We start from the raw sequence: 22215 nt of genomic DNA, 5'->3' as shown, positions 1-22215 counted from the left end.
ATAATTTTTTCAGATTACTGAGAGGAAATTATTACGCAAAATCCACTATTTAATGTCAAATAAAAAAAAAATTTGGGGTTCCCTCAAAATGTTTTTTAGTTTATTCGTCTACTATAGACTTAAGATATTCTTTCAGATGTTTCTGTCCTCTTTACTATGAAATAATTTCTAATTTAAATGAGTATCGACTAGTCCTGATACTCTTTGAAAACTATAGGAAAAAATGATTACTGCGCGAAATGTAACACTGAGCGACTTCTACAAACCGAATTTTGGGGCCGTTTTCACTGCAATATAAAGTGGGCCAAAAACTTAAGTATTTTTTTAAAACATTTCGCTAGGCTTTTTTGATAATTTCATAGAGGCAATTTAAAACATAGTGTTTAGGTAAATGTTCCGGTTCCATTTTGTTTATTAAAGGTTCGACAAAAATTTTTGGTCTATTTTATGTTGCTGTAAAAAGGACCCCAAAATCAGATTCGAAGAAGTGACCCAGTGTTACATTTCACTCAGTAATGTTTTCTTATGTATTCTTGACAGTATCGTATTGGGTTTAACCCGTTTGGTGCATGTTACACCCTTTTGTTTCAGGACCGCACTTGTAAATCAGAGCTTCATGTTTCCCTCGTAGGACTTCTGTCTGCTTTCTGTAGCCGATCTTGACAAATAGGAAACGCTTTTTTCCTTTGGATTGCTGATCAGTTCTGCAAAGGAAAAGCTTCGAGGTCGTGCGCACAACAGAAGTTGACTGTGTTTGAATCACTACGATCCAATCTGTACTATCAAGCTTTGACTATAGCTCTGACAAGCTCTTTGCGTCAACATTTTGCTTCTTTGTCGGTAAGCCAATTGTAACATTGTCTGGCAAATTCTTTTGAAGAACCTAAACAGTGTTCTTTCTAAATACGCTAAGACCAACTTTGTAAAAAAATTCTAAAATCCATAAACGAGATTCCCAACATCAATAGGTGACTGCACACTGGAGTTGGGATCTACTCGGTGATTGTAGTTGAGAAAGCTAAAATTGAATTCGAGGGTAACAAACAGTCAGAGTAGTTGTGATGGTACTTGTATGATATATAATCCCCTGTGAAAATTCTCCCATGAAGAATTTCACCCGCAGAAAATTCCCTCAAGGATAATTTCTCTCGCGGATAATGCCGCCCCCACCCCTTGGAAAAATTCCCCAGATAATTCAACCCCTTTGACAGTTTCCCCAGGATAATTTCCAGGGAAGATCTCCGCATTTAAACATGTGAGTCGACAAAGAGAAAAGAAGACAAACAAAAATAATTTCGTATAGGAATTCTGGCAAATTCCCCCTTTGAAAATTACCCCATTGAAAGTTCATCTTCGGAAACAACTCTCGCCATGGAAAATTCTCCCCGTGAAAAATCCCCCCTCGAAAATTCCCTCTCTCCAAAAAATATCTCATTTCTTCCTAATAACGAATACTTTGTGTAAATAATAGGCAAATATCATATCTTACAGTCCTTTCCCCAGGGGTTCTGGGGGAGTGGGTTATGTAATCTTCATAGGTATGATTATTTGACCTTTCAACTATGTTGAACAGAATTATTATCTCAAAATTTTGATCGGAAGACTTAAGAAAAAGGGGCGTGGGAGGGGAATAGTTACCCTTTAATCTTTCTGGTCAATTTTAAGGGCACTGAAACTTTTAATTCCCATTTGAATGAGCCCTCTACCGATCTTCGAGGACTGGTACGAAAAGATGATCCTGACGAATAGAAAACAACAATACAAAATTCACATTTTGGGTAAATGGAAGATTGAAACCTCTACGGTAAGGTTTTCTGATACGCTGGATCTGACGGTGCAATTTTCATTGATTGAAAAAATTAATCAATTTTCATTGATTGATCAAAATTAATTTTTTGGGGAGAGTTTCTCTCCATTTTCAAAAATCACACAGATTTTCTCAGGATCGTAGCTTTTAATGGGTAAAATTCAACTTAATGATTTCTATATATTTGTAATCAGCATAAGAAGTCAATTCTTTTGGTATTAAATAAAAAAAACAAGTTTTCTTAGCTGAAAGTAAGGAGCGACATTAAAAGTAAAAACGAACAGAAATTACTTCGTATATGAAAGGGGCTGCTTCCTCATCAACGCCCTGCTCTTTACGCTAAAGTGTGAGTCTTTCTCTCAACTCTGCTTTTTAAAACAGTAAAAAACTTTAGCGTAAAGAGCGGGGCGTTGATGAAGAAGTAGCCCCTTTCATATACGAAGTAATTTCTGTTCGTTTTAATTTTTAATGTCGCTCCTTACTTTCAGCTAAAAAAACTTGTTTTTTTAATTTGATTTCTGAACGTTCTTGAATCAATGCATGTTTTGATTTTGGCTCTCGCAGAGGAATAATTAACACGAAATTTGCAAGTTTATTTTTTTTGGCTAAATGGCTTTCTCATAGTTTTGATCGAATGATTTTGAGAAAAAAGGAAAGGTGGAGGAAGCCTAGTTGCCCTGCGATTTTTTGGTTACTTAAAGAGGGAACTAGAACTTTTAATTTTTTACGAATGTTTTTATTAGTAAAAGATAAACGTAACTTATAAATTAGCTTACGTAACGAACTTTTGTAATCTCATGTTTTTATTACATATATGAGGGGTTCACCCCTCATATATTCAGGGGTCAAAAATGACCCCTGAATCACAAAAGCCGTAGAATAAATAGTTGAAAACACTAAAAATACTTTAGCGTAAAGAGCGAGGCATTAGGAGTTTGTGAGCCCCTCAAATGCGTAATAATTTCGGTTCGTCTTAAGTTTTAATACTGCTCCTTACTTCCAGTTGAAAAAAACTTTTCATATTTATTTTTTCATTGTTTTTTTTTAATAATGCTAGAAAATCCTGCGCTCCCTTCATGGAAATTTTCTTTCCCCTGACAAATTCCTCGATGGAAAGTTCCCCCAGCATATCCCCCTCTTGTCAACCCCTTCCCCCCCAACCAAAAATCTACCTGAAAACGTCTGTACACTTCCCAATAAGCATTACTATATGTAAGCACTGGTCAAAGTTTGTAACTTGTAGCCCCTCCCACAGGGACTGTGGGGGAGTAAGTCGTCCCCAAAGACATAGTTATAAGGTTTTTCGACTACGCTGAATAAAATGGCCTCAGAATTTTGATCCGTTGACTTCGGGAAAATAATTAGCGTGGGAGGGGGCCTAGGTGCCCTCCAATTTTTTGGTTACTTAAAAAGGGTACTAGAACTTCATTCCCGTTAGAATGAGCCTTCTCGAGATTCTAGGACCACTGGGTCGATACGGTCACCCCTGGGAAAAAAAAACAAAAAACAAATAAACAAACAAATAAAAACGCATCCGTGATCTGCCTTCTGGCAAAAAATTAAAAATTCCACATTTTTGTAGATAGGAGCTTGAAACTTTTACAGTAGGGTTCTCTGCTACGCTAAATATGATGGTATGATTTTCGTCAAGATTCTATGACTTTTAGGGGGTGTTTCCCCCTATTTTCTAAAATAAGGCAAATTTTCTCAGGCTCGTAACTTTTGCAGGGTAAGACTAAACTTGATTAAACTTATATATTTAAAATCAGCATTAAAATGCGATTCTTCTGATGTAGCTCTTGGTATCAAAGTTCCATTTTCTTAGAGTTTTGGTTACTATTGAGCCGGGTTGCTCCTTACTACAGTTCGTTACCACGAACTGTTTGATATCTATTGCTGCCAAGATGTTACGCTTTACCACTTAGAACTGTTACCGTTACTATTGTTACCGTTTTTGAGTTTTGATTACTTTTGGGACAAGTCACAACTCACTTACAGTTCGTTAAGACGAAATGTTTGAAATGAGTCTAAAATAAAGTTTACAGCCATGGCCAAAAACCAATACTTCAACACTTCCAAAAACCATTCATCCTATAAATGTATGCTTAGTATGTGGAAGTATTTTTCTTACGGTTTAATTAAAATTTTCATTAAGTTGATACCTCAAGCATAATCTTTATTCGTTTTTTCGGTATTGTACGCATTCGCCCTCCTCCCAGCTCTCCAAATCTGTTTTCCTTACTAACAGACTTTACATTGAAGCTCAGAAAGACCAAAACTTTATTTTATACCATGAATCAAGATCAAGTGCAATAACATTAACCATTCTTACCATTCTTCCCATTCTATTCCTAAGTTTCGCTAAGATGGCGTTGTTCGTTAAGACCAGAAGAAGACAAAGAATACGTTTTCTGGAAGACTGGGAGACAGGTAGCAGTTTGCATTGCTAATGTACACTACTATCTACCTCTCTTTTTAAAGTTCTCATTTTCTGATCATAAAATTTGACCTTCCATATTTCATTTGACCATTTCTGAGAATTTTGGAAACTTCTAACTTTCTTGGTATACCCAATGGCTTCTTTTCAGATCTATTGTCTGATAAAACTCACAGACAGCTTAACAATTCATTTTTAGTTCCTATTTTTCGCCACTCTGGTACATTTATTGGCGTCTTTTTTGTGCTCTATCTAGAAACGGGAAGCTTGAACAGAAGTAGCGGTCTACAGTATCTTATTTCCGATACGAAAAGACAGTTTGGAACTCTGCCAACACCAAAGGCCAGACAATCGACTTGAAAAGATTTGCAATAATCATAAGATATGAGAAAAGACAAGACGGTGAGGATACTCAAACAAATAATGATGCTACACAAGGCAAACAATGTCAAATAGGCGAATAGAAGCAACCTTAGAAATATTAGGGCGTTAAACAATGGGACTAGATGAGATAATATATTTTCCATGTTTACTTTCCTATCATGAATATTCCCTCCAGTAAAAAAAAAATGCAAGTATATAGATAGAATTAAAAGAAAAAGGTTTGAATTACGTCAATATAGACAAGAATAAGAGCATGAATTTTTCAACTTCCTCCACTTAAAAAAAAATAGCTTTCGGCACAGGGACACTGCCACTTCCTATAGTCAGGGGCGGATCTAGAGGAGAATCTTGGGGGTCCCACTGGACCAAGGGCGCCAATATGATTCGAGCGTAATGATAGGGATGTAGATAACGCTTTCGTCAGACCAGTTCGTTTGTGTGAATCTGGTTGGTGCTGATGTAAAATGACAAAGAAACCTCTTTGAAAGCTAATAATATTTTCTTATAGCAGTAAACTGCGTATTACCAACAGACGCGAGCAGATTCTTTGATGAATAAATTACTATGGCTTCACTGAGACTTTTTGAATGAGCAGACCAGACAACTTTTTTTTCCTTGAGAGTTGGATAAAAAAAAAATCAATTAATGAGGAAAATAAAATTTATTATCATTGCCAAAGGATTTTTGACAACCTAGAATTTTTTACTCTTTAACAACCAGGAGACACGTACACTCTTTTATTTATTTAAATTGTAAGAGCAGAAGTAGTAATAGTAGGCGAGAAAGTTTCAAATTAAATCTCCCTGTCGTTCTCGATATATTGCTGATGTTCTTATTGGCACCTATACTTACAGCGCCTTTTGATATGGTCTTTATCTATTTATCCCCCATAATTTCGGGGTAATAATAAACAAAATATGGGGGTAATTTTGGAGTAGTCAATGATGAAAGGGAAGGAGACAAGGGCAATAAAAAAATTCAATAGTCTTCCAATTTGTCTTGCAGGAACGATAGAGCTTGAGATAATTGATACTTGTGAATCAGCCAGCCTACGTCGACCTTATCAATCTGGGTAGTTTCTATCTTCCACATTATATTCGAATAACATATACGACATTCCACTAGGACTTCGTCCTAGGAAGATAGTTTTCTACCCTGCATCTTACTACAGTCAGACAGCTGAATAAGATAGGGCATGTGAATTAACTCTCCCAAATCCCACTCGGCAAACTCAAATGTCCAAACAATTTCCCAAAACCTCCTTTATAATGTGTCTCCCCTCCCGTGACCCATCCTTATCATACCCCTATCAATGCCTCCCAGAAACCGTACCCTAATCGATGGGCTCTTGAGAAAGAGAATAAAAAAATCTGCCAAAAAAAGAAATAAAGAAAACAATCTGAAGATGAAGATCTAGCAAGCAAGTTTAATTATACGATTAATTTTTCCTGACAACGAGGTTTATCTTGTAATTTTATGACGAAATGATTCGTAAACTGATCGTGCGAGCAGTTTCATGTCTGAATCTCTTGCAGATCAACAGCAACATCTTGGGTAAGGGGGCCACTGGACCAAGGGCGACAATGTGACTCAAGGTAGGTACCAAATTAAAAATTTTACTTTAAAATAGATTAAAAAAGAAAAAATGCCCTATATAGGTTTATCTTTTAAGACTAAATGATTCGTAAACTGATCGTACATGCAGTTTCATGTCTGAATCTGTAACAGATCAAGAGCAAAATCTTGGGTAAGGGGGCTGTTGAACCAAGGGCACAGATGTGACTCGAGGTGGGCACCCAATTAAAAAGTTTATTTAAAAAGATCAAAAAGAAAAAAAAAACGGAATAAGTGTGCCAGAAGTGTCTTAGGAGGAGGGTCACCCCCTACGAACCTCATGTATCTGTTCCTGGCCTAAATTGCTTTAATTCTTTCATTCATCTAATCTCAACCAAATTAGCTATATAGTTAAAATAAGTAGATTGATGGATTTATTCAAACAAAAGCCCTATTGGGCCATTCGCTATTTAATTAGTCACAAAACTAAAATTAAGGTTTTTTAGGGTGGAGTTTATTATTAGTCAAAACGTACCTTTCGATTTCCGGGTATTTTCGGATATTTTACCAAAATATCAGGAAATATCCTTCAATCCCCTTGCACATTCAGCCATCAGTCTTCGTCTTTTATCCATCCTATGCTCATGTCCAGATTTTTTATTTTTATCCATTTTGAATTTTTAGCTACAAGGCTAATTTTCAATATGTCATTGTGAATAGACAAGTAGCTGTAACTGTTTTACCACGTTTATGGAACGCGTTGAAGGTAACAGTTTTATCTTAAACAGGTCTTTCTATTTTCATGAAATAGGGGAAAGTTCCATGTTCATAGAAATATTTTTGCAGGAATCAAATATTTTATGTCAATTTTGCAGATGTATACTGAACTGGCTGAAGAAAATAATTTTGTTCGGTTTAAGTTTCAACTTTGCTCGTTACATTCATAGGAAAGCTTTGTTTTTTGTTGTCAATTGGGTAAATCACTTATAAATAACTGATTAAATTGACAAGAATACTTGAAAAAGGAGTCAAAAAAGAAAAAGAAACGGAATGCGAATGAGGGCACCAGAAAAATCTTGGGGGGCCTAAGGCCCCTCCCTGGATCCGCTCCTGCCTATAGTAACTTTTTTATGCAGGTTTGTTGAAATCAAGATGTGATTTCAAATGACCTCACAACTCAAATTTATGCAACACCCCTTTTAGTATTTCTGATATCACTCGAAGCCAATTACCATCCCTACCCCTTCAAATACATTCAGCCTGCTTTATATTAAACTGTGACTTCCCGCCATTTCTTGTCCTAGATGAAGAATTTTGGCCCTAAAAGACCAAAACGACAAGGGACCAAATCTATGCGATGACCAGTTTTTAGTCTTCTTGCTTGTAAATTTCGAGATATCCTACGTAGAAATTATATTGCCACGTGCGAAGTTTAAATACTGTAAATGATTGAAATTAAGTTGCTCAGTTCTTTCCATTTCAACGAACTCCTCCCAACCCCTTCAACGACCCCAAAACCCCTCTCTTGGTAGATAGGGTTAAACGTGTTCAACCATGAGGCACATTTTGCTACCCCTTCATTAGGCTCCACTCCAACCCCTCGTAGTTATGGCTTTGAAAATGCTCCTGCCATTTCTTACCGTTTCCAGCTACAAAAAGGAAAATATTAATCCTTGAAGACCAAAATTTCATAAGATGAAAACCCCGAAATGACAAAATTAAGTGGTTTTCAATGAAAGAAAAAAAAAAGAAAGGACAGACTTGGAGATGTTAAGGATAATAGCCATACTAGATAGACAGTATATCGTATAAATAACCGATAAATAATCTCTGAGGCCAACCTTAATCTTTCCCTGTAATAGAAGGTAAAATATGTCCTAAGCGATTAAAAAGAGTGTTATATGCTATTACACCTCCCGTCCAAGAAACTCGGACCCTCTCAAGCCATAGGGATCCCGTCTGTCAAGTATCATCTCAAATCGTACATTCCTTTAAGAATGTATAACACACGAAACACACAATATCCTTTATGATATAGATTTCTGTTCCGCTTTCAACATCATATTTAGTTGTCCTAAATATGAGAAAACTACCCCTACCTCCCCCCTGCTCAACCAACCAGTCTTTACACTTCATATTTTATTGATAATTTAATATTTCCTCCTAAGAATTACCGTTTCTGCTAGAAGAGGGGAGTGACGACATCCTTCACTATCCGTATTGCATGTTTATTCCAAACATGTCCCTTGAAATGAAGGGAGGTAAGGGGGCAGATTTACACTCTATATTGAATTAAAAGACCTCTCTTGTAGTTAAAAAATGGGCTTAAGAAATAGATATTTTAAGGCTTAAGCCCCCCCCCCCTAAAATAAGATACAATGCCCCCTCATAAAAATAAAGCACGCTGCTTTGCTTTACTGTAAAACAGTTATTGTTGTATGTGGATTCACCAGGCTCAGTCAAGGGTGAGGCTACAAGGGCCATTTCATTCATATTGTATAACCGTTAGCATTCCTGTATAAATGGTTTGGTTTATAATAACCGCGCATTTCTTACGGGCTCCATATCTTAGGCAGCGCTTTAGCATCGGCTTAATTAACAGCGTGCAACAAATTTTTTTCAGGGTGAATTGCCATCATGATGGTGACGAAAAGGAAGAAATCGTTCGATCATAATATCTCAATGCCCCTTTTAATGACCAAAACCAACAACAAAGATCCCCTCTGGGAACGATACGATAAATTCAGCCCTTGGACCGGCAGCCTCAAATTATAGAGCTACACACCTAGGTTTGCTTGTACAATCTGACCCTCACTCCCACAGTAGGTCTTGCTGGCTGTGGTAGCCTTATTTCTTAGCACCTTATACCCAAGAAGCTCGCCATTCAGAAGTATTTTGGTATTGCGCAAAAAGCAAGCGTCCCCAGCAAGTTTGCAAACAGGGTCTTTTGTAGACTTCCAGCACTAGCCCCTCTTCTCCACTACTATCGAAATCGTAAAACGCAAAAATAACTATTATGCCCGCAAACACTTCTTGTCTTCTTCCATGTGATAGTAATTCAAGAATATTTACTTTAGAAATTATTAGAAATTAATTTATGACTCAAACTCCAATTTCAGCCTACTTGTCATCTTACTTAAAGTTATTTCAATCGTTAAAGTGTACCAAATTACTTTGGTAATTTGCTACTACTTCAAAATTTACTACTACTAATACTACTACTACTACTACTACTACTACTACTACTACTACTACTACTACTACTACTAATAACTCACTGCAGCACCAAGCCGCCTGAGACCAACACAGCTACACAATACAACACAGGCAAAAATTTGGCTCAATCTAAAGGGAAACCAAGAAATTCTGATACATCAGTCCAAAAGAAGCAGCTTTGTTGTCTTCCTTACATATTTCTGTTGATTATGGTTTCTCAAGTAGAACCTTAAGGTTGCCCAGAAGGTCCTCTCGGTTTAACTATGCGATGAAATAAAAAGGGAATAAATGAAAAAATAAATGTATTGTGCAGGGGTTCCATGAAACATGTGATTTATTTTAAGGGCTGCTTAATGGTAAATCCTTAAAAACTCTGCTCTAATGTGCACACAGGACCGAATGATCCACATCGTTTTCGTGTTTGCTTTTTTTTTCTTTTTTTTGTCTGTACAATTAAATTAGAAATTGGTCTTGGTCTATAGTTAATTTTGTCGAAAGAGATAAAAATGATTGTAGTTAAGAAAGCTGAAAAATACCTTCATCTCCATTGCTACATCTCCCTCCTTCCTTGGAATCATGTAACCTTGATCTTCATTATTTGCTGCATCTCCCTCCTTCCTTGGAATCATGTAACCTTGATCTTCATTATTTGCTGCATCTCCCTCCTTCCTTGGAATCATGTAACTTTGATCTTCATTATTCTTTTTCCTCTCTTCAGCATATTCGTCCATCTTGGACCCACGCTTAACCTTGAATCATAAAAACTTTATTTAGAAACTCTGAAAATAGTTTTTTTTTTTTTTAATCAGGGAGTCACACACTGTCTGTAGTGGGTGTACATAACTTTTTGCCACTGGTCTTCTTTTCAGCCCATCCTTCGGGTTTATATTGCCATTTTTATTCGGCTCAAGTTCCTCATGCCCAGTCAGGGCACAAGAAGCAATATAGTGTATGACTGGGCATGTATACAAGAATCTTTTCAAGGGGCAATAGGCACAAACTTGAAAAACACTAAACATTGGTGAATAGTTTAATCATATAAAACAAATTTTGATTTATCTTGAAAATTTCATTGTGGACTACTTTGTACTTGTGGAAACTTTTACTCTCACCTTTGACATTAAAACAGTCTTTGGTTTCAAAAAACAAAAAAAAAGCTGAATAATAGATAAACTCATAGGGCCAAACAGTTTGAGCCCTTAAGAAATATGGGAGGGAATACTAGAGAGCATCATGCTTGGGATCATTCCAAGTTAAGTGAATTATCATTGACTTGAAACAAGAAATCATTTACGATAAAAATAAATTTTAAAATATTTGCATACTACATCTACAGTATTCAGTGTTTTATGTAGGTTATTGAACTGAATACATTCTTGGCAATCCAAGCCCCCTCTTCCCTAAATACCTGGATGCGGCCGTAGGCTGAACAATATGCTAGCCGGTTTCTTTTTTTTTTTTTTTTTTTTTTTTTTTTTTTTTTTTTTTTTTTTTTTTTTTTTTTTTTTTTTTTTTTTTTTTTTTTGTAGTTAGTATAATTAGCCAACTGTTGACAACAAAAATTCGTTTACAAAGAATACAATCAAAGAGAGCAACAAACTGCTGTGTTGAGTCTAGGGCCGTTTTCAGGAACTAAGAAATGGGGGGGGGGCTAAATTATGCTGGAAGCATTAATGAAAATCCAATTAACAGAAATCTTCCGAATGTAATTGGAGGTTTAGAGGTTTGGAGGGTACAGGGTGGGAGAATAAGTTTCCAAATTAATATGAAGACCACTACCAAATTGCTCAGAGTAGGAAGAAACAGGGGCCAAGACGTGACGTTAGATGACTAGAAAATTGACGGAATAATTAGCTTAGCTTGGGTACAACTACAAGTGGAGGAAAAAGCAATTTCCCGTTTTTGCAGTTGACAAATAAAATTGGAAGGACAGGAAGATAAATTTTAGATAAGGAGCTAGGAGCAAAGACAAGGGCAGTGTTCGAGCATTACTCTTATTCATGGTCAATCCCAGCCTCATTCCTCCTATTGCCTGGATAGAGCCCTATCCTATGTCCAAAAGTTTGCTGACTGTGTTGGCAAAATAAAATCAGGAGGCCCCTCCTTATGCCTGGATATAACCCTAGCCTATACTCAAAAAATTTCTGATTTTGTTGGCCAAGTAAAATCAGGAGGCCCCTCCTGATGAAGGTTCTTATGGAAAGGGACAGTCTTAAAAACTTCGAGGCAGGCTCATTAGATATGAAACCAAAAGTTGTAGCTCCTTTTTAAAAAATTGAAATTGGTCGGAGAGCAACCACCTCCCACGCCTTTTTTTTTCTCCTAATGCTTCAGATCAACATTTTGAGATACCATTTTGTTCAAAATAAGTCATAGTAATATAACTCTGCCTCCAAGGTTTAACCCCCCCCCAGCCTCCAGTGCAAGGGCTATAATTTATGTGAGTTCCCTAAGGTTAGCATACATAGACTTTTATTGTAAAAGAGGGCATATTTGATCCTGAATTTACAAAACGGCTTAGGGTATTAAGGTGAAGATTTAATGAATTTTTGAGAGGAGTGATGAAAACATTCAAAAAACAATGTGCTTTCTGGTTGTGAAAAAGGGATTATCAGCAATATATAAAGAAAGATTCAGGGTATTAAGTTGAAACTTCAAGGTATGTAAAGGAGATGTAGAAGAAAGATTAGAGGACAGCAAGTCCACCCTCTCCCTCTTCTTGCCCATTTTAGGTTCCCCTCTGCTTAGCACTGATAAAAATTATGTAATTGTCATTTCGCTATAACTGGTGAAAAGGTCTCATAGTTATACTCCCAGAGATGCCCTGCAAGTTTCATTTGGAGCCGGTTTCATTTGTAAAGGTTTTAAATTTGGAAGCGAAAATTGAAGAGTGAACCATATAGTACCATAAAGGCAAAGATATACTAAAGAAAACAGACCCGTGTTTGTGGATGCTTGAATTATTTAGGTTTATCTTAGTTTTGACAAGATTTTTGAAGACAATGAATTTCAGATGAGTGGAGGGGGAAACTGGGGTCTGGGGGCAGTTGCCCCTCTGGTCCACAACATACTACACCCCCGGAATCAAGGTAAAACTTTGGAGAATGTTGAGGGGCGTGGTACACCAGTTCAAAGGCACTATGTGCATTCAGTTACTTTAAAAGGAGGACCTACAATATTCTAAGAACGACTGAGGGTATTAAGTTGAAACTTTCAGGACATATTGAGAGATGCTCGGAAACGTGGTTGCAGGGTCGCCATCCCCCTTCATACCTTTTTTCCTTCCTCCACTAATTTTTTTTTTATTTAATCTTTAAAACAACAAAATCTAGTTCTAAACAGTAAAAAGCTAAAGCAACTATGCCTATGGGTATGACACAACCCCCACTGCTTTGGAGAGGGATACCAAACACAATAGCACAGACAGTATGCGTGTTCATTGTCAGAAGGACGTAAAATAAAATATCTAAGGAAAGGCCATGGGTATTAAGATGAAAATCTCAGGGGATGTTGAACAGACATCGAAGGACAACCAGCCCCTTTGCCCTTTTTAGATTCTCCCTTCCCTCATCGCTAATTAAATTAAAAAAATAATAATTTTTCTCAAAACAGTCAAAACGTTTACCTTCGGGGAGACAATGTCTCTATAGCCCCCTGGGAAATTATTGCAACATTCTGCAGTTTGTCTACTATTAGCCCACATACAGAATTTCAAACAGTTCGTGGTAACTGTAGTAAAGAAGACCAGGCTCAATAATAACCGAAACTCTAAAGAACGGAATTTTAATACCATTAGTTTACATAAAAAGAATCGCATTTTTATGCCGATTTTATATATATATATATATATATATATATATATATATATATATATATATATATATATATGTATATATATATATATATATATATATATATATATATATATATATATATATATATATATATATATATATATATAGTTTCATCACGTTTAGTCTTACCCATCGAAAGTTACGAACTTTAGAAAATGTGCCTTATTTTAGAAAATAGGGGGAAACAGCCCCTAAAAGTCATCGGATCTTAACGAAAATCACACCATCAAATTCAGCGTATTAGAGAACTGTATTGTAGAAGTTTCAAGCAACTAACTATAAAAATGTGGAATTTTGTAATTTTTGCCAGAAGACAGATCACGGATGCGTGTTTATTTTTTTATTTTTTTTCCAGGGGTGATCGTATCGGCCCAGTTGTCCTACTATGTCGTGAGAGGGCTCATTCTAATGAAAATTAAAAGTTACAGAGTCCTTTTAAGTGACCAAAAAACGGAAGTCACCTAGGCCCCCTCCCATGCTCATTTTTTCCCCAAAGTCACCGGATGAAAATTCTGAGAGCCATTTTGTTCAACATATTCGAAAAACCTAATAATTATGTCTTTTGGGACGACTTAATCCTCCACGGTCCCTGGGGGAGGGGCTGCAAGTTACACACTTTGACCATTGTTTACATATAGAAATGGTTATTGGGAAGTGTATAGACGTTTTCAGGGGGACTTTCACGTGTTGAAGGGGGGAGGGGGTTACTTGGGAAGATCTTTCCATGGAGGAATTTATCATGAGGGAAGAGAGCTTCCATGAAGGGGCTGCAGGATTTTCTAGCATTATTTAAGAAAAAAAAGAGAAAATAAATTTTAAAAAATTTCAGCTAAAAGTAAGGAACAGCATTAAAACCTAAAAGGAACAAACAATACTACGTGAATAAGGGGAGTCCATCTCTTCCATAATACTTTGCTCTTCACGTTAAAGCATTTTTAGTAATCTCAACTATTTACTGTACGGCCTTTGGGATTCAGGGGTAATTCTTAAAGAATTAGGACAAAATTCAAGCTTTAGTGCAAAGAGCGAGGTACTGACTAGGGGGCGAAGCCCCTCATATACGTAATAAAAATATACAAATATAGAAGTTCGTTAAGTTAACTCTTAAGTTACGTATATTTTTACTAATAAAAACGTTCGTAAAAAATTATAAGTTCTAGTTGCCTTTTTATGTAACTCAAAAATTGGAGGGTAACTAGGCCTACTCCCCCGTTCCCTTTTTCTCAAAATCGTTCGATCAAAATTATGAGAGAGCCATTTAGCCGAAAAAAAATTAATATGCAAATTTCGTTTTAATTATTTATGTGCGGTAAGCCAAAATCAAAACATGCATTAATCCAAAAACGTTCAGAAATTTAATAAAAAAATAAGTTTTGTAATTGCAAGTCAGGAGTGACACTAAAACTTAAAACGAACAGAAATTATTCCGTATATGAAAGGGGTGGTCCCCTCCGCAACGCCTCGCTCTTTACGCTAAAGTTTTTTATTATTTTTAAAAGTAGAGTTGTGAGAAAGAGTCAAACTTTAGCGTAAAGAGCGAGGCGTTGCGGAGGGGACAACCTCTTTCATATACGGAATAATTTCTGTTCGTTTTAAGTTTTTTTGTCGCTCTTTACTTGCAGTTAAAAAAAACTTGTTTTTATATTTAATACCATCAGGAAACGAGGGAATATTTGATTCTACATGTGTTCGAAAGACTATGGATATTAAGGTGAAACTTCATGGAATACTGAGGGGCATGTCAAAATCAATCTAAGATAAACTATGTTGCATCCTGTTTCTTTAAAAAATGGGGATACACGAGAGTGTATTAAGTTTAAACTTTCAGGGCATGTAAAAGTTGGTGTTAAAAATGAATAGGAGGAAAGTCCCCTTCCCATTCGCTTTTAAGCTGATTTCTGTCCAAAATAACTTATCAAAATTTTGAAACTACCATCTTATTCAAAATAGTCGAAAAGTCAAATAACTACACCTCCAGGGATGACAACCCCAAAAGCCCCTTGAACAAGTGTTGTAAGTTATATAAGTTGCCCATTGCTTATATACAAGGTTGGTACCAGGGAAATCGACAAAAGAACTAAGGACAACTCCCCTCTTATCCTTTAAGACGCTCCCTTTAATACTAATAGAGAACTTAAAAAGTCATTTCATTTGGAATTGTTACAAACTGGCTCTGGGGATGCCAAGGCCCACAGGCCCCAGGCCTGTGGGCCTTGCCCACATGATTTGCTCCAGGGCAAATAATGTAAATTATGCAATTTGTTCATTTTTTAAATGCAGGATTTATCATTAGAAAAGGGGCGGAGGAAATGTTTAACCCAAGGTGTTTTCAAAAAGACTAAAAGTATTATGGCAAAATTTTGGGAAATGTTAAGGGGTATATTGAGCTAAATTAAAAGAAACAGTACTTGTGTGTAATAGGTGCCACACTCAGGTTCTGTCGAGAAGTGAAGTTTGGCTAATAGTAATGAAATAAAGCAAAATATTACGAAAATATAATACTTTATTGACAAAATTATGAAAACTACAAGTTCAACTTAGAAATATGCACCTCAAAACAGGAATGTCACTAAGAATCGCGTAAAACAAGGTAAAAATACAACCCTAACATCTTATTGTGAAATAGTTCTTATTATGAAATAACATCTTACATCTATTATGAAAACTTCAAAAGAATGACACGTATGACACGAATAGCTCAAAGTCTAAGCAATGATTTAATATCTTTATTATTGAAATTACTCATGATTAAACACTTCAAATTACTAATTTATGGGTTGGGGCTGATGAAATAAAACAGAATATGACGAAAATAAAAGAGCCAGGAGCTCATATGACACTTGTGACGAGGTCGGAAGAGCCAAGAGCCTTCAGCTTCCCAGATGGTCGAATTGGGGAAAACGACTGTTATCAAGTCAATTTGTGCAGGTCCCGCCTACCAATTTGTGACACGCCTACCGATTTTTGTCATACTAGCACGTCCAAACGCACCGAACTCGCCAAAGCACTGGACCCCCCCAAAGAGAGCAGATCCAGTCCGGTTATGTCAATCACGCATCTAGAGCTTGTGCTTATTCTCGAACTCGCCAAAGCACCAGACATCCCGCCAACTTCCCCAAAGAGATCAGATCTGGTTCGGTTATGCCAATAACGTATCTAGAACTTATGCTTATTCTTCCCAGTAAGTTTCATCCCGATATCTCCACTCTAAGCGTTTTCCAAGATTTCCATTTTCCCCCTCCACTCCCCAATGTCCCTGGATCCGATTCGAATTGAAAACATCTGAGCATCTGAGACATGACATCTTTCTATATCAAGTTTCATTAAGCTTCGATCACCCATTCGTGAGATTAACATACCTAATTTTCCACGATTTCCTTTCCTTCAGCCCCCCCCCTCCGGATGGTCAAATCGGGGAAACAGCTGTTATCAAGTCAATTTCTGCCGGTCCCTGACACACCTACCAATTTTCATCGTCCTAGCAAAACCAGAAGCACCAAACTCGCTAAATCACTAGAAATACCCCACTCCCCCAAAGAGAGCGGATCCTGTTCGGTTATGTCAATCACGTATCTATGACTTGTGCTTATTCTTCCAACCAAGCTTCATCCCGATCTCTCCACTCTAAGCGTTTTCCAAGAATTTCGGTTTCCCCCTCCAACTCCCCCCAATGCCACCAGATCCGGTAGGGATTTAAAACAAGACCTCTGAGACATGAGGTCCTTCTAAATATCAAATTTAATTAAGAACCGATAACCCCTTCGTAAGTTAAAATTACCTCATTTTTTTTTAATTTTTCCGAATTAAACGTCCTATCACTCATCCCCCCCAGACGGCCGAATAGGTGAAGCGACTATTTCTAATGTAATCTGGTCCCGGTCCCTGATACACCTGCCAACTTTCATCGTCCTAGACCGACAGACAGACAGAAATTGCGATCGCTATGTCACCTGGTAGAGATACCAAGTGCCATAATAATGCATTATTAACAAAATTACAACATCAATGGTTCAATACTATTTCCTATCAACCCAGGTCGCAAACAGAATGAGTTTGACCCCGTTGGGCGAAAAACTGGTTATTTCATTAACATAAACCAAACCTCACTTTTCGACAGACGTTGAGCGTGGCGGCTATATGACACAAGTGCCAAAGAAACTACCTCAATCCAAGTCATATACAAGAGGCATATCTGCAATACTTAGGAATAGGTAAGGGTATTAAGTTGAAGATGTTAGGGCAACTATTACTACTGCTACTATTGCGCCTGTAAATGAGACTGCTTGCGACTGCAAATGTGACTACTTCCTACTGTGACTGCGAATGGGTCTGCGCGCTAAATGTTTTGTGTACACTTATTCTGCATATTATCAAGTAGAATTGTTTTCTAACTTCAAATACTTTGCCACCACCCACAGTCCTCCCCCCCTATGTGCAAATATATAGCCCAAATCATTTATTTCCCAACTATTCTGTCATTTGTCTTTGTTTCACGCTAAGCTGAAAGAAACAAACGAAGAAACTGGTTTGTTCTCGAATTTCAGGAAGCGAAAAACTTGAGTGAGTGGCGCATAATACACAAGTACAAATACTTTGATATTTTGATACTGTTATGTTGAAGAACTTGAAACTTTGACAATGAAAAACGAAAAGAAATTTAATAAAAAAACTAAAATTTCCGAAAAAAGAAATTTTTCAAAGAAAAGTCAATCAATCATTTTATTAATATTATAAAACACTATTACAAACGTAAATAAGTTATTCGGCCCAAGAGACTTTGCTTGTTATGGGCCATACAACACAATAATAGAGCACTTAAAGAACCATAAATAGAAATAATAACCTAAATCAAACTATACATACGAAATGAGGATGAGCAATACTAGCATACGCCAAAAAAAGAGGGAAAAAACAAGGACTTTTAAGTTAAGAAGATGCCTGAAAACAATTTTAAAAAGAATAAGAGAGAGTGATATCAGTTAAGAAAGAATTCCAAAAAGGAAAAACAATAGGAAAAGGAAAAGAAACATACAACAGGTAAGCTACTAATGTAAACGAATAAAAAATTATAAAATGTGTAAAACTTAAATTGAATGTTCAAATGAAACTTGAAACAAACGAAGCTCCCAACAAATAAAAGTTTTCCAACTGCCCCCTCTCCCCTGCCCTAACTGTATAGTCTAAACCCTACTGAGTCATTTACTGAAAACAAATTTTATTACAAATATGTCGTTTTTTACTTGCAACATTGAAAATAAAATAAAAATTTTTGTGAAATATAATCTTGTGCTGAGCTTTCAGCAATTAATATCATTATATATTTAATTTCAGTTTAATTTATTGGTTCCTTCCAGGGACTGTTCAAGACACGTAGTTTTCAATAAATTGTAAATGACGTAGCAGGCTTTAATCTTTTACGATTAGGGGAGAGGGCTGCAGTCAAAATCTTATGGAAGCGGTTTTTGTTTATTTTAGGTTTCATTTGACTGTTTACGTAATTTATGTTTGTTTTGCGGTTCATTTACTCTTCAATAGTTATTGCTGGTCGTTTTCAGTTTGAATTATCACAGGAAATTATTTCTGTTGGTGATTTTATTTTTATGGTTTATTTAATTTCTGATTTTTTTGGGTTTCATTTATTGACTAATAGTAATTTCTAGTCAACTTCTTAGGAATTAACTTCTGCTGGTCTTCAATTTAATATGGCTCTTTACTTTTCTTTGGGAAAGTTCTTTTTCAGAATGTTTTCTTTTAATTAATAAAAAGAAAAGTAGGCTACTTTACCTACGCTCAAACAGAAACTACTGAAAATAAATTTGTTCCCACGATTAAAACAGGCATAGACCCCGGAAGCGTCATTTACCTGTCCTAGATTAACAACTCTTTTTAAGGGGGCATGCGCCCACCCCCTCCACAGGAGGTCGAAATTTGCTTAAATTTGCCATTTCTACACAATTTAGTTGGAATAAAAGCGAAAATATCACTTGATGCCTTTTTTATGTTCTTTCATAATCAATGATTACTTCCCAGGGAAAATATATTTTGAGCCCTTAATAGGGCCCCAAGAGAAAAAACAGTCAAAAGTAGGCCTAACCAAAAGTCTAGAAATATGCTGTAAAAACAAATTCAGTGAAAAAAATTGCCACTTGCAGCAAAATATTTACCATATTATTTACCTTGGTCTTGAAAGTAAAATACTGTTTTGAAAAAAAAAATGCAGGAATTTTCAAAACCCTGATCCAATCGAAAATGATGTCACAACTAAACTGACCTTTTTTAGGGTTTCTGGTTCTTTTTAAAATCGCTGAAAATTTATATTCCTATTAAAATCAATGAAAATAGTATTCATCATTCTTTAATAAACTACTAATAGCCATTTTTTTCTCACCAGCATGTTCTTATAGAAATATCTTCTGAAACTTTTGGTAAAATTCTATTTAATTGACTTCTTGATGTCTCAGAAAGGGTTTAGGTTAGGAAAATGAAATTTTCAGAGGTGAATCTACAGACTAAAGTATGTCCCGGGAAGGTATTTTGAAGCAACTACCTCCACTCCTTCTCCCTCTAGAGGACCCTGACCTTTGATGACCTTTAAAATATGTGTGCTATTGAAGTGAAACCTTGCAAAATAGATCTTCTGCTTAATTGAAGTACAATAAAATTGTTTTCAGCTTCATAACTTTGCTCACTTCCATTATATAAGGTTTTAAAGATATGCAAATACATTTCATAAATTTGAAAAAAAAAACATTGATATGGCTCAAAATTCTGCTCATATAACAGGAATTGCATGTTCAGAACTAAAGGCAGAGAAAAAGCAACTAGTAACCGTAAATGAAGGTAAAATGTTGTTTTGTCAAAATTTCAATAGGTATAGACTTGTCATGTAGGTAAATTTCAGGGCGCCCTAGAGGAAGAAGGAGTGGAGGTGGGTACTTTAAAACACCTTCCCAGGACTTACTTTAGCCTGTAGACCTATCCCTGAAAGTTTCATTTCCCTAACCTAAACCCTTTCCGAGATAGCAAGAAGTCAATTAACTAGAATTTTACCAAACTTTTGGTTAATATAGGCTGTGTTGAGCACTTTCAACCCCTCTTAAAGGCTCAAAATTTAATTTGACCCAGAAGCATTTATTGAACCATAATTTATTCGCTTTCTTCCTATCTAAATTATTTTGCAAACTGCCAATTTACCGAAAGTTGTACTAATTAGAGGAGCAAAAAATACTGATGGGGGACTCAAATTTTAACAGTTCCCTCCTAAAACTAATTTTGTATCTGCCTCTTAAGTGGAGTTCCGTCAAAACCTTCAGATTTCCAAGGGGTCATTCCCGAGACCTATCCTCCTTGCGTGGATCGTATGACGGGCATGTAAAATATACCTTTTTCATAGTAGGACAGCCCACAACCTCAAATTAAAACCCTATACTTCTGCATCAGGTATTTAAAAATTAGCAAAATAGCAAGAAAAATAAATTCGAACTCACAAAGCTATATTCTAGTTTCAGATAGATTCTTTCTTTCCCTTCTCATCGCCCAAACTCAACTGACATTTTCAAATAAAATTGTTTATGTCGAATTGTCGATATGGTATAGTTTTGTAAATAGGATACTTTTGCTAACGTGGGAAAAACGGTCGAAATGCTATTTGTCTGGTTGAAAAGTGATGCAAATATAATGGAAAATGATGCAAATAGTATATCAAGTGAAAATGTCTATAAAAGTAAATGAAAAAGAAAAGTAATTGCAAAAATAAGACAAAACAATACAAAAGAAAAAATAATGTATGAATTTTGAAAGTTTAGTTGTATTCATCTACGCAATAAGTATTTGACATTATTGAGAAATGCCGATATTTTTTTTTAATTCGGTTAAACAAAGATTAAAAGAAAATCAAATAAAAATTTCTAGTGTTTTGGGTTATTTTCCAATGCCGTAAGTGTTGGACGTTACTGGGTAATATTGATATTTTTTTTTTATCTAATTTCGGGTATCAGAAACCGTTCTATTTAACGCCTTTATAATTAGTTATTATAAAATTTAAGTTTTTCGAAGTAAACTACCAGATCATGTGACAATCCCGGTAAAAAAAAAAAAACAAAAAAAAAACATGATACCTGTGTACTTAATAGTGCACGTACACACTCGAGAAGGGAAGTCAGGTTATTTGTAATGAAATATACCAAAATATAATTAAAATGTAATACTTCAGAAACAAGTTTCGGCTCTATATTTGCAGATTAGGGGGGCGAGGGTAAAGCATAGCGGGTCTACACACAAAATATGTTTGCTACAATTATTCTAAATGTTATGAAATAAGAATTGTTTTATAACTTAGCGCTCTTCAAATAAGTCACCCCCACCCACCCCCTAAAATGCAAATATATGGCCCAAATTATGTAAGTTCAATGTATTCTATCACCTATCACTTGCTTTCACTTAACGTAAGCTAATTGTCTCTTCATTGAAAAAGGTAAAAAAGAAAAAAACTTGAAAAAAAGTAAAGAGCCCAGGGGTGGATTTAAAGTTTTGACACTATGCCCAAGTGTTTCGGCCGCTGTTTCGGCGAGATTTATGGGGAAATCCAAAAAATTGGAAATTGCGAAAGCACTACTCTGATGATTTGCGGAACAGATCTCAACTGATGAGCCAATAGTAATGAAAGAGAAAGGTGATACCAAACCACGGCGGAAAAATTTAGACAGTGCAGTCATTCCGTACCTCAACTATCATACAGTTCGTGGTAACGAACTGTAAGTAAGGAGCGACCCAGCTCAATAGTAACCGAAACTCTAAAAAATGGAATTTTGATACCAATATCAAAAGAATAGCATTTTAATGTTGATTTTAAATATACAAGTTTCATCAAGTTTAGTCCTACCCATCAAAAGTTACGAGCCTGAGAAAATTTGCCTTGTTTAAAAAAATAGGGGGAAACAACCCCTAAAAGTCATAGACTCTTA

The 22215-nt window shown here is 36.0% G+C and overlaps 1 protein-coding gene across 1 annotated transcript in view; it reads right to left on the bottom strand.

Annotated features, from left to right (window-relative positions):
- LOC136037247 (interferon-induced very large GTPase 1-like) overlaps positions 1-20791 on the bottom strand; it is a 41945-nt gene extending 21154 nt beyond the window's left edge. The window contains exons 1-2 of the mRNA XM_065719860.1: positions 20740-20791; positions 9935-10147 (exon numbers count right to left, since the gene is read on the bottom strand). Of these exons, the coding sequence (XP_065575932.1) occupies positions 9935-10129 (195 nt within the window). The 5' untranslated portion in view covers positions 10130-10147; positions 20740-20791. The remainder of the gene's footprint in view (positions 1-9934; positions 10148-20739) is intronic.
- Positions 20792-22215: the final 1424 nt, after the last annotated feature.

This window comes from Artemia franciscana, chromosome 16 (genome assembly GCF_032884065.1).
Source record: "Artemia franciscana chromosome 16, ASM3288406v1, whole genome shotgun sequence".
NCBI lineage: Eukaryota > Metazoa > Arthropoda > Branchiopoda > Anostraca > Artemiidae > Artemia > Artemia franciscana.
Note: the sequence above shows the minus strand (reverse complement) of the source record. Positions and strands in the feature narration are given on the sequence as shown.